This window comes from Delphinus delphis, chromosome 11 (genome assembly GCF_949987515.2).
Source record: "Delphinus delphis chromosome 11, mDelDel1.2, whole genome shotgun sequence".
NCBI lineage: Eukaryota > Metazoa > Chordata > Mammalia > Artiodactyla > Delphinidae > Delphinus > Delphinus delphis.
Genome location: NC_082693.1, coordinates 77,987,228 through 78,004,051, shown reverse-complemented (window position 1 = coordinate 78,004,051; position 16,824 = coordinate 77,987,228). Strand labels below are relative to the sequence as shown.

At 36.6% G+C, this 16,824-nt stretch overlaps 1 protein-coding gene across 1 annotated transcript in view; it reads right to left on the bottom strand.

Moving 5' to 3' along the window:
• The window catches only part of LOC132433968 (cilia- and flagella-associated protein 54), a 216,771-nt gene that overhangs the window by 99,814 nt on the left and 100,133 nt on the right, over nt 1–16,824 (bottom strand). Inside the window, exons 26-29 of the mRNA XM_060025420.1 lie at nt 13,073–13,201; nt 11,318–11,432; nt 9,295–9,384; nt 8,490–8,616 (exon numbers count right to left, since the gene is read on the bottom strand). Of these exons, the coding sequence (XP_059881403.1) occupies nt 8,490–8,616; nt 9,295–9,384; nt 11,318–11,432; nt 13,073–13,201 (461 nt within the window). The remainder of the gene's footprint in view (nt 1–8,489; nt 8,617–9,294; nt 9,385–11,317; nt 11,433–13,072; nt 13,202–16,824) is intronic.

The window sequence follows — 16,824 nt, the reverse complement described above, 5'->3', positions numbered from 1 at the left end:
GCAACTATATGCCAATAAAATGGACAACCTGGAAGAAATGGACAAATTCTTAGAAAAGTACAACCTTCTGAGACTGAACCAGGAAGAAATAGAAAATATAAACAGACCAATCATAAAGCAATGAAACTGAAAATGTGATTAAAAATCTTCCAACAAACAAAAGCCCAGGACCAGATGGCTTCACAGGCAAATTCCATCAAACATCTAGAGAAGAGCTGACACCCATCCTTCTCAAACTCTTCCAAAATATTGCAGAGGGAGGAACACTCCCAAACTCATTCTACGAGGTCACCATCACCCTGATACCAAAACCAGACAAAGGTGTCACAAAAAAATGAAACTACAGGCCAATATCACTGATAAACATAGATGCCAAAATCCTCAACAAAACACTAGCAAACAGAATCCAACAGTACATTAAAAGGATCATACACCATGATCAAACAGGATTAATCCCAGGAATGCAAGGATTCTTCAATATATGCAAATCAATGGATGTGATACACCATATTAACAAATTGAAGGAGAAAAACCATATGATAATCTCAATAGATACAGAAAAGGCTTTTGACAAAATTCAACACCCATTTACGATAAAAACCCCACAGAAAGTAGGCATAGAGGGAACTTACCTCAACATAATAAGGCCATGTATGACAAACCCACAGCCAATATCATTCTCAATGGTGAAAAACTGAAACCATTTCCACTAAGATCAGGAACAAGACAAGATTGCCCACTCTCACCACTATTATTAAACATAGTTTTGGAAGTTTTAGCCACAGCAGTCACAGAAGAAAAAGAAATAAAAGGAATCCAAATTGGAAAAGATGAAGTAAAGCTGTCACTGTTTGCAGATTACACGACACTACACATAGGGAATCCTAAAGATGCTACCAGAAAACTACTAGAGCTAATCAATGAATTTGGTAAAGTAGCAGGATACAAAATTAATGCACAGAAATCTCTGGCACTCCTATACATTAATGATGAAAAATCTGAAAGGGAAATTAAGGAAACTCTCCCATTTACCATTGCAACAAAAAGAATAAAGTATCTAGGAATAAACCTACCTAAGGAGACAAAAGACCTGTATGCAGAAAACTGTTAAGACACTGATTAAAGAAATTAAAGATGATACAAACAGATGATACATGTTCTTGGATTGGAAGAATCAATGTTGTGAAAATGACTATACTACCCAAAGCAATCTACAGATTCAGGGCCATCCCTATCAAACTACCAATGGCATTTTTCACAGAATTAGAACAAAAAATTTCACAATTTGTATGGAAACACAAAAGACCCCGAACAGCCAAAGCAATCTTGAGAAAGAAAAACAGAGCTGGAGGAATCAGGCTCCTGGACTTCAGACTATACTTCAAAGCTACCGTAATCAAGACAGTATGGCACTGGCACAGAAAGAGAAATATAGATCAATGGAACAGGATAGAAAGCCCAGAGATAAACCCATGCACATATGGTCATCTTATCTTTGATAAAGGAGGCAAGAATATACAAGAGAGAAAAGACAGCCTCTTCAATAAGTGGTGCTGGGAAAACTGGACAGCTACATGTAAAAGAATGAAATTAGAACACTCCCTAACTCCATACACAAAAATAAACTCAAAATGGATTAAAGACCTAAATGTAAGGCCAGACACTATAAAACTCTTAGAGGAAAACATAGGCAGAACACTCTATGACATACATCACAGCAAGATCCTTTTTGACCCACCTCCTAGAGAAATGGAAATAGAAACAGTAATAAACAAACGGGACCTAATGAAACTTAAAAGCTTTTGCACATCAAAGGAAACCATAAACAAGGTGAAAAGATAACCTTCCAAATGGGAGAAAACATTTGCCAATGAAGTAACTGACAAAGGATTAATCTCCAGAATATACAAGCAGCCCATGCAGCTCAATATCAAAAAAAACAAAAACCCAATCCAAAAATGGGCAAAAGACCTAAACAGACGTTTCTCTAAAGAAGATATACAGATTGCTAACAAACACATGAAAGGATACTCAACATCACTAATCATTAGAGAAATGCAAATCAAAACTACAATGAGGTATCATCTCACACTGGTCAGATTGGCCATCATCAATAAATCTACAAACGATAAATGCTGGAGAGGGGGTGGAGAAAAGGGAACCCTCTTGCACTGTTGGTAGGAATGTAAATTGTTACAGCTACTACGGAGAACAGTATGGAGGTTCCTTAAAAATCTAAAAATAGAACTACCGTATGACCCAGCAATCCCACTACCGGGCATATACCCTGAGAAAAACATAATTCAAAAAGAATCATGTACCACAGTGTTCACTGCAGCACTATTTAGAACAGCCAGGACATGGAAGCAACCTAAGTGTCCATTGACAGATGAATGGCTAAAGAAGATGTGGCACATATATACAATGGGTATTACTCAGCCATAAAAAGAAACGAAGTTATTTGTAGTGAGGTGGATGGATCTTGAGTCTCTCATACAGAGTGAAGTAAATCAGAAAGAGAAAAACAAACACTGTATGCTAATACATATATATGAAATCTAAAATTAAAAAAAAAAGGTTCTGAAGAACCTAAGTGGAGGACAGGAATAAAGATGCAGACATAGAGAATGGACTTGAGGACACGGGGAGGAGGAAGGGTAAGCTGGGATGAAGTGAGAGAGTGGCATGGACATATATACACTACCAAATGTAAAAGAGATAGCTGATGGGAAGCAGCGCATAGCACAGGGAGATCAGCTCCCTGCTCTGTGACCACCTAGAGGGATAAGATAAGGAGGGTGGGAGGGAGATGCAAGAGGGAGGGTATATGGGGATATATGCATACATATAGCTGATTCAGTTTGTTATACAGCAGAAACTAACACAACATTGTAAAGAAATTATACTCCAATAAAGATATTTTAAAAAAAGAATGATACCTTTTAATCATGAAAGCATTTAGCCTGAATTTCTTTGGAATAAATAAATTAAATACAATGTAAATTCTATATAAATAGTTGTAAATACAATGTAAATGCTATGTACATAGTTGATGGGAGTGCAGCAAATTCAAGTTTTACTTTTTGGAACTTTTTTTTCGAATATTTCCGATCCATGGTTGGCTGAATGCCTGGATGCAGAGTGGATGCCAAGGGCGGACAGTACTAAATGTTCTCCCTTCCCCCCAATCACCTGTAAGGATTCTCAACCTTGTTTTTTTTAATCTGCCATCGACCTCTGTGGTAACCTGTCCCCTTCTCCGAATACTGTAAGGTCGCTTATTATCCCTCCCTCTATTGGTACTTACTACCTATTTTCCTTGAAATTTATATATTTCCTAAAATCTATATTTCCTCTGGTAAGTACTTGCTAGGTACAACACCACCCTGCTATAACATGATAAATGGGATCCAAAAGCTTAAATTAAATAAAATGTAAAGTCATATTAACACAAGGTGAAGGAAATGACCAGGTGAATCTGGTAGCTAGTTCCAGGGGCTGGGGTCCCAAACTCATTTTGGTCCCAGTAGTGGTCAGCCTCTCACTTCGATTTTGATAAAGATGATCCTGGATCCTGTGCTTGGTTGGGACTCCAGCCAAGCTGCAGCAATTCCAAGAGTCTCTCAGTTAGTTGGCATTCATTTTGGCAAATGTTTTGTCTGCCTGAACTACAAAGCTTGGACCACTGATCACCGGGGACTTGGGAATCTATCCTCTGCTCTGCTAATTGCATCCTGACACAACTTAGTTGCCTGCTGTTTTCCAACCAGCTTGTCTCTTCTCTACCTCCTCTCTCTCCCACCCCACCAGAATGCTTTTATTGCTGCTATTCCAGAAACAGGTGGGAAGGAGAGGAGGTCATGGGTGTACACTTGGGCCACCATCTTCCCAGCCCTCTCAGCATTCTCCTCCATGCTCTGCAGAACTCTCATCCACTGAATAAACTCCTCCACTCCTCAACCTCTTCATAGACTGCTTCCTCCTAGTTCCGACTGCTTTTTATTTTGTTTATGGTGTATTATGAAAAACAGTACTTCTAAATTTTTATGTAATCATCATTATTGATCTTTGATTTCATGACTTATTGTTTTGATTACCTATATCACTGCCTGCTTCTGACCCAAAACATTGAGTTCCAATGACTGTCTGCCTATTATTTCACAAACACAAATCTGTTATTCTTTATCTGACAGCACAAGGCTCTCATTCATGCTTTTTTATTTTTAAAATATTTTTCATTACTCTAGCCCATTCCATACAAACTAATCTGACTGGAATTGCATTAAACCAACAAATTAATTTGAGAATAACAGAAATCTTCACAATATTCCATCTGCTTATCAAGTAATGTACTATGTCTCTCCATTTATTCAAGTCATTTTTTTTCATACCTCTTAGTAAAGATGTTTGGTCTTCTTTATATTAGCCTAAATCCCCTCACAATTCCTGATAAACTTAATCCTGTAGTTCACAGAAATGGGATCATTTTTCCATTATATTTTCTAGTTGATACAGCAAAGCGTTGATTTTGCATCTACCCATCCTATGGAATTCTATTATTAACTCTGATAGTTTTCAGTTAATTAACTTAAGTTAAAAAAAGTAATAATTATTTGCAGATATCAATCTTTCCTCTCTATTTTCAGAGTACTTCACTGTGGATTTCACTTGATAAACATTTTTGAGATAAACATTTATGTATTATGTGATAATCACATAAATTCTAATCCTAATTTCTATTTCTTATTTTAATGTGCTGCCAAGAACTTTCAGAACAATTTTAAATGATAGAAGGAACAACAGGTTTCTTTGTTGTACTGCATATTTTAACAGAAAATCTTTTAATCCTAATTTGCCAGAAATTGCTGCTGAACATCACCACATGACTTTTTAGCACCTATAAAAGACTCCTTGGACTACTAATGATAATTATATTTAGATTTCCTACTATATTTATATTGAGAACAAAATCTATATTCTCACTGCTAAATTTATAAGCTAGTGTTTTATTTTTATTCTATATACTTCTAAATAAAGTTGATCTCTAATTTTCTATTTTTTTATTCTCTTTTTACAAAACTGTTATCAGAGCCTGCTGTGATAAATTTACTAGGAAACTATAACCATGCTCTGAAGTAGCTTTATGTAAAACAAAATTATTTGTTCCTATGAAGGAACTAGGCTTAAAAAGTTTTTGAGCTTTCCAAATTTTTTTACTGCTTCAATAAATTCTTATAATTTAAAATTTTCCAGATAATCATGACTTCAGATTAGATTTTCAAATTTATTCATATTAAACTACATATACTGTTATCTAATATTTAACAACTTCCAAATTTATGACTATTTTCTCTTTGGATTACTTACATTTCACTTTTTCTTATTTTGCTGGCCAGAAAATTGCCTCATTTATTCATATATTCAAAGAACTAACCCTAGCCAATTGGACTATTTTAAAACCAACTTAAAATTAATTCCAACTTTTATTTATTTCTTCTTTCTGCTTTCTTAGATTTATTTTGTTATTTTTCCAATTTCTCAAGCCCAATCAAAGTTCATTTGATTTTATTTTTCTCATTTAGTAAGTAACAGGAGCTTCTAAAGCTAAAATTTGTCTTTAACTGCTGCTTTGAGTACATTTGATATGTGGGCTTCTCATTAGCATGATTTTCAAAACGCTCTATAGTTTTAAATTTCTTTTTTATATACTATAATTATATACAATTATATATGGCAGTAATTTATTGTTATAAAATTATATAATTATATATGCCAGCAATTTATTTTGTTATAAAATTTCAGTTTTATTGTACTGTAAGAGAATGTGGTCCTTACAAATTTTAGTCTAGGTGATATATTGAGCTTTATTTTGCAGCTTAAATATTACACTTTTAAATTAAATAAGTGCTTTAAAGGGTATTTAGTCTCAATTGGCTATATATATTAAATTAATCTTATTAGTTATATTATGTACATTTTCTGTGTCCTTTTTATTTCTTTCTTTTTAAAGTAGTACATTAAACTCTTAATATTACTATGTTTCTATCAAATTAGCTTTGTCTTTTTAGCAGTTATTCCCATATATTTTGATTTTTTTTATATAGAACATGAAAATTCATGAAATATCTTCATTGTGATTTATAAGCATTATTAGTAGAATCACCAATGTGAAAAGGTAGCATTAAAAATAAGTAACGTGGGCTTCCCTGGTGGCACAGTGGTTGAGAGTCCGCCTGCCGATGCAGGGGACACGGGTTCGTGCCCCAGTCCGGGAAGATCCCACATGCCGCGGAGCGGCTGTACCCGTGAGCCATGGCCGCTGAGCCTGCGTGTCTGGAGCCTGTGCTCCACAACGGGAAAGGCCACAACAGTGAGAGGCCCGTGTACCACAAAAAAAAATAATAATAAGTAACAAAGAGATTACTCTTTAAATGTTACCAAGACAGTTGATTAAAATTTTTACAGGAAAAACCCCTGATTTTTAATCTAAACCCTACACCAAAAGAAATTCCATATGGATTAAAATATTAAATCTAAACCATGAAACTATAAAATTGGAAGAAAATACTGCTGCATATTTGTCTGTTGAAGTATAAAAAATTTTTTTCTTTGTGCAAAGATATGTCATGCATACAAACATAAAAAGAAAATAGATATTGCTATCAAAGTAGAAATCAAGGTGTTGCATCTGCCCCTCCCCTATATTCCTTGACTTGGAGAAGAACATCCTAAAACATCTGCTCAGCCTTAAAAACTGAAATCATTACCTTTGGCTTGAACTCAGTTATACTGCTCAATCTCCAAACTCACATATTTTATTATACCACTGGTCTAAACCACTTATTCTGTTTTCCTCTTTCAGAATATCTATTATTCTTCCATTGGACCTCCACGGTCAGTCCTCCAAATTTTACTGCTCACTGAAAGTGCATTCTGATTTTCTTTGGTATCAAGAATATTATTTACAGATTCCAAACATCTCATTTTAGCTATGGTTTATTTAATTTTCTGGGACTTTCTAATTCTGGCCAGTTCTCTCATTACCATGGCCTGCTTAGTAGAAGCAATTTCATCTTTTGAAAACATGAAGCACATATATTCCAAGTTTTTGTTCTAATAAATGTAGTGCCTATTTTAGGAAGAATATTTTCCCGTAGGTTTTTATGAGAATGTTTCTCTTCTGCCGTCATTTTTAAAATAGATCTTGTGTCATTGATGTTTTCTTTTCCTAGAATGAGATAGACAGACCTATGTCCAGTGTTGAAATTAAAACCCAATTATTGGAAGAAAAGCTGGATTCACTTGGCATCTCTCATAACTGGCACAGAACACAACAATTTTCTTTGTGGGCAGAGAGAGCCATTCAGGCTTAGAGAATAAGAGGGTTAACTTTAAGTTTTACTACTTCTATTTTTAAGGAACTCCCCGTTCACACACATATATGGGAACTGCAAAGAATGGCTCTGCTTGCTACTGTAGAGAATTAGAAACTGGACCTCAAAACCACACTACAATGGGAACATATGTATATGTATAACTGATTCACTTTGTTATAAAGCAGAAACTAACACACCATTGTAAAGCAATTATACCCCAATAAAGATGTTAAAAAAAAAAAAAAAAACCACACTACATACAAAAATAAGCTCAAAATGGATTAACGACTTAAATGTAAGACCTGAAACCATAAAACTTCTAGAAGAAAACATAGGCAGTATACTCTCTGACATTGGTCTTAGCAGTTTTTTTTGGATATGTCTCCTCAGGCAAGGGAAACAAAAGCAAAAGTAAACAAATGGGACTACATCAAAGGGAGGGGGTGGGGGGAGAGGGAATTACTGAAAATAATCAAAAGGCACAAACTTCCAGTTATAAGATAAATAAGAACTAGGGATGTAATGTACAACAAGATAAAGATAATTAACACTGCTGTATGTTATAAATAAAGCTTGTTAAGAGTAAATCTTAAGAATTCTCATCATAAGGAAGAAAAAAATTTTTTCCACTTCTTTAATGTTGCATTTATATGAGACGATAAATGTTCACTAAGCCCACTGTGGTAATCATTTCATGATATATGTAAATCAAATCATTATGCTGTACACCTTAAAACTTATACAGTGTTATATGTCCGTTATACCTCAATAAAACTGGATGAAAAATTAATTAGATAAATAAATAAGTGGACCCAAAAGTCTGTGCGAGAGATGCTGATAGCCTAGAGATGCTATCATCCAAACTGACTCAATAGCAAAAGGCCTAATTTATTTCCTGCTATAAATATAAACATGCTCTATTATTCCTTAGTTCAGCTGTACGAATATTTTTATTTATTTATTTACACAGACATAAATACTCACTACCTCCCAGATGGCTGTTTTAACTGCATGTACCCCACTCTCTTTTGCGTCCACTTTATATATCTTTAAGGAACAATTTTACTCATTTTTTAAAGTTGTTAATGCTAATAAAACAGATATTACAAATACCTTTGCAAGAAGTCACAGACAGGATTTGTTATCTCCACCATAAGTTGAAAGTTTTCATCATTCATACATTTTTGCATAACTTGTGTAAAGAATTCCAGGAATCTAGGTCTCTGTTTAAATTTCATAACTGCGAAAACAAGAAGGTTCATATATAATCTCCAATACACTTGGTCATTGTCATTGAAAGGTTACTATTGCTATCAGTCATTTTGTTGTAACAGATGAGTTTATTAATCTACTTTTTAGATTTCTCACTTTTAAAAAATGTATAGGAGTAAATGTAGTGAAACTATTGGTTTTCTAAAATCAAATATTCCTTTACGGTCTAAATTTCATTTATTTTTCAAACAGCTTGGTGTTGTAAGATTTCCTAAAAGTTACCTCTAACATATGACTAGGTGGGAAAAAAATTGCTGATAGTTGCCAGAATAACTAGTTATCCTAATTTTTATTATATTTCACTCTGAGATAAGCAATAATGCTGCTATTTCTTCATAGCTAAGCTTTAAAGATCACTAACACATTTTTCAATTCCCTAGTTTTTGTAAGCTTCATAATAACACCATTTACTGCCAAAATAAGCCACCATCAAGGTTCCGTCTTTCCAGACTTTAAATCAGGTACCTATTTTGGTCTCTTTCATTACTCGGCAATCGAGAGCCTGCCTTATTCTGAATGGGTAAGAACCTGAAATATTCTGCCTAGAACAAGTGAAACCTTTAAGTAAAAAACAACAGAATCCACAGAATAAAAGATATTCAAAAGTAAGGTGAGTGAACAACATATGTACGTTTAGGTCACCTACCTTCTTCCACAGCACCTTTGACCGACCAATTTAAAACTATAGGGTAAAGAAATATGGGATCCTCTGCTCCTGAGAGTTCAGTTGTAACATCTAAGGTTAAAAGGAATTAAGTTGTTGGTTCTGTTTAACATCAATAAGCAAAAATGAAAATTCTTTGCTGGGGATGAAAAACAGGAAAATACCCAAGTATACATTCTAAATTATGTGCCTTAAAATATCAATTATATCATATTTTGGAGATTAAAAAATCCAATAACCTTAATTATTTTCCTTTCATTTTTTTTTCTCCCCTAAAGGCCAAGCAGTCTACCACCAAATAGGGGAAGAGTTTCCAAGGCATGAGTCTTTCTTATTCAACAGCTATTGTGTATCAACAAATATCAGGTTCAGAAACCTACCAATTATATGAACTCCATTTTTATAAAAAATCTTTAAAAGACAGTAAAGTATAGAATAATGAACAGGACAGCCCCTAGAGCCAGGATGCCTGGGTTCAGATTCTAAGTCTGACACTTTCTTTTTTAGGCCGCACGGCATGCAGGATGCAGGATCTTAGTTCCCCCACCAGGGATCAAATCCACTGGGAGCATGGAGTCTTAACCATTGGACCTCCAAGGAAGTCCCTAAGTCTGACACTTTTTAGTTATGAGAACTTGGGAAGTTACTCACCTTCTCTGTGCCTCAATTTCCTTACCTTTAAAATGGGGATAATAACAGTACCTATTTCATATGGTTGTTATATAAGGGTTATATAAGTTTTCATATGCATGAAACACTTAAAATAGTTCCTCGCACACAGAAAGCACTGTACAAAACTATTATTTTTATTATTGTTTTGTTACTGAATCTACTGTTTAGCTAGTAACATTATATTGTGCTTCTTAGTAAAATGTTAAAATGTGTTTGGGGGTGTTGATAATATGAAAATAAGTAATTCACATTTCCAGAACACTTTACATTTTATGAAATTATATATTTTTATATGTACCCAGACAATTACAGCTTTCCCCAAACTAGGTTTACTGGTTATGTGAATAACACAGCACTGGGTTCATTTCATAAATTCAGCTTGAAACAGACATGGAGTGTACTGAAATAAAATGAGAGATCCAAGTCAGGGAATTCTGAAACAGTAAGACCAGCCAGATATCACTGAGGCACAAAGTAGAGAGGTGAGGTGGGGTCACAGAACTCTACAAGTTTAGTTACTTCCCAACAGGCCAAGGGGCCGAAAGTGGAGCCTCCTAATGAGATAAATGTAGGTACTCTTTTGTTCTTCTAGAAGGTTTGAAGTCCTGCTTCTTAAAAATGTAATAATAGTTGTCATCACCAGAAACTAAATTAATATCATAATCAGATTTCCAAACTGCAATCTCTCAAACTCTAATCACTGTGTTAACATTTTGGTCTATTATTAAATTACTATACAGCACAATGACTCACTTGAGTAAACCATGGTTCAAATCACTCGTACATAACACCCGTCATGCCATCACTTTATTTCTCAGTTACATTCTTGTCTTTAGAGCAGTGATTCTCAATTTTGTGTCCCCCTTCCACAATATATTTGCCAACATTTGCCTCACAGTTGGTTGTCACAGCTGGGGAGAATGCAGGGAGAATGGTGTGCTATGCATCTCTGGACAAAGGCCAGGGATGTCACTCCACATGCACAATGCCTAGGACAGTCCCCCACAGCAAAGTATTATCTGGCCAAAATTGGCAATAGTGTTGAAGCTGAGAAACCCTGCTTTAGGATGAGAAGATTTAGGCTCAAATCCAAGTCAGCTATGTAATGCTAAATAAATCACTTAATCTTTATGAGCCACATCTGTAAAAAGTGGTTAGCAATCCCTTATTAACAACGTATTGTTAGGATTAATGACACAGTGTAAAAGCACTGCATAAACCTTAAAAGGTTTACCAAATGCTAATCTCATCCTAATCCTTTTAACAGAATATTTTCTATTTTAAACGGCAAAATGCTAAACAGAATTATACAGAAAGAAAAAAAAAACACTACATTGCTTTGTCAGTTTGAGTAGGTGTGTCTCCAATAAACCCAGATGTTCATTTATTTTTTCAGGTAATAATATCTGTTGTGGCTTCTTAGTCTTGGAAGACTTCTTGGAAGAACCCTAGAAACATTGGTTAAATGTCAGAACGTACTTCAACATGTTTCAAGAATTGTCATTTTCAAATAATATTCTTTAAATTATGTTTCATACTTGGTAGACCAAACTATGAATCTACATGGTAAAATGTATTAATAATTAACTAATAATTAATAATAAGCCATTGTAGCCTAACTAAATGCCAGACACAGTACTAAGTGTTTTATGGATGTTAACCAAAATATTTCTTCTCTTCCCTCTCCCTTTTTCCTAGTAACTTCTGCTCCCCTAAACAGCTCCCCCCAATACACACAACATTCTGAGAGCAGTTGAGGGTATATCTCTAAAAATCCTCAAAAGAAAATGCTCTCAGAAATGTATCCCTTTTTCCTTTTTTTCCTTTCTTTTTCCCAGAGGGAGCTTCTTTACAAGGAAGCTAATTGCTTTTGCTGCTTTGCCTTTCATTGCACATAACAGGATCAGCAATTAGTGGACTAAGAGTTGGCGGGTATGAGCTCAGGCTCCCCACCATGCTTTCATCTGTCTGAGCCTGAGAATGGACTGGTTAATGTCTCCTCTTCTCCAAAAAAAATAGACCTCCCAAGCTCTTTTAGGCTTAAAGGGACCCTGAATGGTTATAATGACTTCTGACTCCCATAAAGTAGGTATTAGGTTCTCAGTCCCTACAGTCTTAGTCTGAAAGAAGTATCACAACCCTCTGCTGGACTAGAGGCTCCAAGGAAAGGGGCAAGGGGTCCTGTCCTACCATGATGTGAAGGGACAGAGCCCTGAGTCAAGGCCTGGGTGACATAAAGGGTCTGGCTGACGGACTCTTGAGTGGACAACACTTGGTGAAAAAAACCGCTCAAGTTGCTTTCAGCTTAAATCAAAACCTTCTCTAGACAACCCTCCCCCCAACAAATGTAGTATGGCTAAAAATATTCATCCAGTGGGGTTTTTTTAAGCTTTTGCAGCATATAATAGAGAGAGAAATGGAGCTACTCCAACTGAAACAGGCTTGGGGGTAACAGTTTCTACCCTGGCCCCAGTCACAGAAGGGGCGTCAAGTACTGTAGCTCCTGATGCTCCTCAGAAACCTGATAAACTAAGCAGTACTTCAAAATTTGATCTACAAAATCATTTAACCACATAGTTTCAAGAAAAGGCAATAAAATAAGATTCTAGTAAGACCCATGCTTGGGAGGCAGATATTAAAAAGTTGTCTCTAACATTACCAGCCTCATAAAGGAGACAACTGAGGTGTCACAGGGAGTTTAGGAAATCTACTTTGAACAGAGTGAAAAGCTCTGACGTGTATTTACTGCATTCAGTGACCCACTCAGAATAATAAAAATCTTCAGTCTGGGAGAGACTGTAGAGGGCTTTCAGTCCAATGCCCAACTGGGTGTAGGAAGCTCTCTATCAACACCTAACTGATCATCAGTACGTGTGACGGGGGCTATTAAGTATTCTAGCACGGATACCTTTTCATTTTCTTGATAATAATTAAAAGGAAAAAAAGCTCTTCACATATTCGCTTTCTTTTATGTAAATACAACAAATTAAAAATTGATCAATTTTCTAACATGTTCACTAATACTACATGACCTCTTAGAAAATTCAGCTAAATATACCTTTAAAGATGAAACACAAAGAACAATTACCTCCTCTGGCATTTCTTCTTGGTCAGTAACACCAAACAGAGATTTGCACCCTGATGTGATGTCCAACATCTTTTTTCCATAATTTATAATCATTACTGCCAGGTCATATTCCTTCCATGAGCGCAGAATCTAATTTAAAATATTTATTAATTTTCTCTGTTGGAAACAAGTCTATTTTCAAGAGTCATGTATCATCTTCCATAAATTCAAAAGTCTCATGTTTTGGATATAACTCCCCTGTTTCTGTTAAGAAAACTGTAAGCTTACCTCCAGATCATATTTCCCTAGAATTAAAACTGCATGATTTCACTATTTTAAATAAAAGACAAAACCAGGAATCTCATCAGTAATGAATTCTCCATATCTCTGGGACATACAGCCATACCTCTTTTGGTACAGTAAGTTAACTATGAAAAAACATTTCCACTTAAAAGATCCATGCTAAAACAAAATCATTCTTAAAGGTCACATAACCACCACTTCTTGTCTTGAGTTGTCTTCTTTGTGAAATGGCACAATTACTGACCTCATGATGTCTCGGGGGCATTTATAGCAGTAAATGATTTACATGACATTCTGGCAGTAAACTAGGCTGGAGGTCAGCTGGTTTTGGCAGGTTCTCCATGAGCCGTAGGGGAAGCACACACTGACTCAGGAGAAGGGGCCCGCTCTGCCACTCTCTTCCACGCTCCTGGTTACGAACTGTTATCTGGCCTCCTCTAGCCTGGCCCTTACCTACCTCTCCAGTGTCATCTTCCACTATTCATCTCCTTGCACTTTAAGCTTACAAAATATTAAGCCAAGTATAAATCCTGCTAGTCACCATGGTATCAGGACTTCATGCCTTCCTACAGCTGAGGCCTTTCCCAGAACAGCTTTCCCACCTGATTTATATAGCGTTACTTGGTCGTTAAACCCTGGGCCCTAGCACTAACTCCAGGAAAGCTTCCCTGGCCAGCAATCTGATTTGCATAGACCCTGCTCTAGTGAAAGAGCCCATATAAGGGATGTATTCACCGTGAATCCCCAGGACAATACTCTCAGGGTATAAATAAGTTTGTATGAATTTATCTGTAGGTGTATTCTGTTAAGCTGAATAGGTTAGTATATAAGATAAGTAACAACTATTACTTCCCAGGCAGGGAAAGAATATATAAGGTGGCTGAAAAACAGTGAGTGGCTGCTTGAAGCTCATAAGACCTACCTAATGCAAATGCTAAGAACTGGAAATATTTCTGTAGGACCAGGGCAATGGTGTTAAACTAATGTTGACTGTGGGACAGAATGTGGAAAGGAAAACAGTGAAACAAATTTTGCCAAGGTAGGTGGGGTTAGGTCAAGCAGGGCTTTGAATGCTAGGCAAAACTGTCCAATCTCATTGTAAAACTGATAAGAGAGGGAACAAGTTTTGTTATTAGAAAACAGAAGTGAGCTAACATTTGCTCCCCATTCACCTTTGCTTTCCAACATATTTGGTTTATACAGCACTGTGCAATCTTTTCTCCTTGTTTTAACATGCCAGTGGAAAATACTTAAATGAGAATGAATTTTTTCCAAACAAAAGAAAAACAGAGAACCAATTCTACTCAACATACCAAATGGTGAATAGAAATTTTTTAAATGTGCCAGATGTTTGGCATAATAAATTTTTTAACAATGCCAGTGGAAAATACTAAATGAGAATGAATTTTAACATGCCAGTGGAAAATACTAAATGAGAATGAATTTTAACATGCCAGTGGAAAATACTAAATGAGAATGAATTTTTCCAAACAAAAGCAAAACAGAGAACTAATTCTACTTAACATACCAAATGGTGAATAGAAATTTTTTAAATGTGCCAGATGTTTGGCATAATAAATTTTTTAACAATGTGAAAATAATCAAATATTTAAGATGACATGTCTCAGAAGTGGTACTTTATTTGGAATTCTGGCAGCTTTCAGAAAAAAATACTGCTCCTTAAAGAAGAAAGATTGAACCATCCGGAAAGATTACCAATTTTTAAAACAGAACAGAGAAAAGAAACAGGGCCGTTTGACTAATTGGGCTTTACATGTCCTAAGAGAAAATCTCTATAAAAATATGTTTCTATCAAACGAATGCCTCAAATCTGGGATTCAGGGGTAGTCAGGCTTCTGGGTCTATTGGTCAGGCTGGAGGAAACTTCTGAAATGACAATTCTCAGAGTATCAATTTGGGACAGAACCAGCTCTAGCATCAAATCCTGACATTAATATATAGCGTGTTGGCCAAAAAGTTCTTTGGGGTTTTGCGTTAACACCTCACAGAAAACCCAAATGAACTTTTTTGGCCAATTCAATATACTTTAAAGAAAATGTCCAGAACATTCAGGGTCATTTCTATAATAATGTCCAGAGGATCTCAAAATGATTCCTCAGGCGGGGGAAAGGGGCTGGAGTCACGGGTGGCGGTCAAGAAATACAGAGCCAGCCGCAAACTGCTGTGGGAGAAAAACCACAGGCAGCTGAGAGAGGAGGCATGTGAATTTCGTGGAGGATCTCAGCCTCCACGCAGCCCCAAACGCTGGGTGGAAACCCTGCTTATTCTAGGTCAGCACTCTCTCCCGTCTCCCACGGGGGCTGTTACACAAACATCTTCTCACATCTCTGGAGCCCACCCTCACTCTCCATCTCCCCACTCTCTGCAAATGACCTTGCTTCCTTTCCAGAGAGCAGTGCAGGGGAACTGGCATATCTGCTGTCCCCAAACCCACCTACACACCCATGCATAAGGATAACCATCCTCCTCCTGTGAGAGAGGAGAGACAGATGTCCTGTCCAAGCTGACCCCACACATGCCCGGATCACGCTGCTGGGACCCTGGTCTAGGGGCCACCTCTCCTCTCCTCCATCCTTATCCCTTCCCGCTCCTGACTCCTCCCCATTAACGGTCATATACGGAGTGCCTGTGTAAGCAGGACTGGTTTTTTGGTTGGCTGGTTGGTTGGCTGTTTAGTTGGTTTTTAGCAGGAGAAGTTGCTATTGGCAAGTTACAAGCAATGAGCTGCCTTGGAATAAAGTGTCTTTGTTCTGGAAGAAACACTGCAGCAGCCACGGTTAGTTATTTAAATGTAAGGTGAACAGCTGCCCAGTGCCCTGGAAAGACAGTGTAACCCGGTATTTTCTTATTTGAAAATGACACCCCTGTCCTGGAAATACTCACTGATGGAAGGGTTCAGGGGGAAAGGGGGAGGTGAGGCCAAGCAGATGAATATATTCTAAAGAAAAGTAACCTTGGAAGGTGCCCTTTTAGCCCAGGATTACACTAATTGATGTGTGTGTGTGACTGAGCAGTGGGAACGGAAAGGGGTCCTTTGGATTGTGTGGGACCCCTGCTTTCAACAGTTACTCCCTTGTGACAATGACAGAACTAATAGCACCAGAAAGATTCTTAAGGTTGGGGAGGGGTTAGGAATAATAAAACACCTTTGGACTAATCACCTTTCCAATTCTTCCTCTTGCCTAGTGGAAGCCGGATGAGACCCGTGGACTAACAACACCCTTGAGATTCTTAAGACAATTCTCTTCTTTTCTTACTCTACACATTGACCCCGGGTGATACCATCTATCTCTGTTGCTTCAGTTGAGCCCGTATACTAATGACTCCGTTGTCTTTACATATATTTGGCCTCTCCTGAACTTCAAGCCTATAGGTCCAATTATATAATGTCCACCTCTCTGGATATCCTGTATGCCCCCAAATTCAATATATTCAAAACTCATTATCTT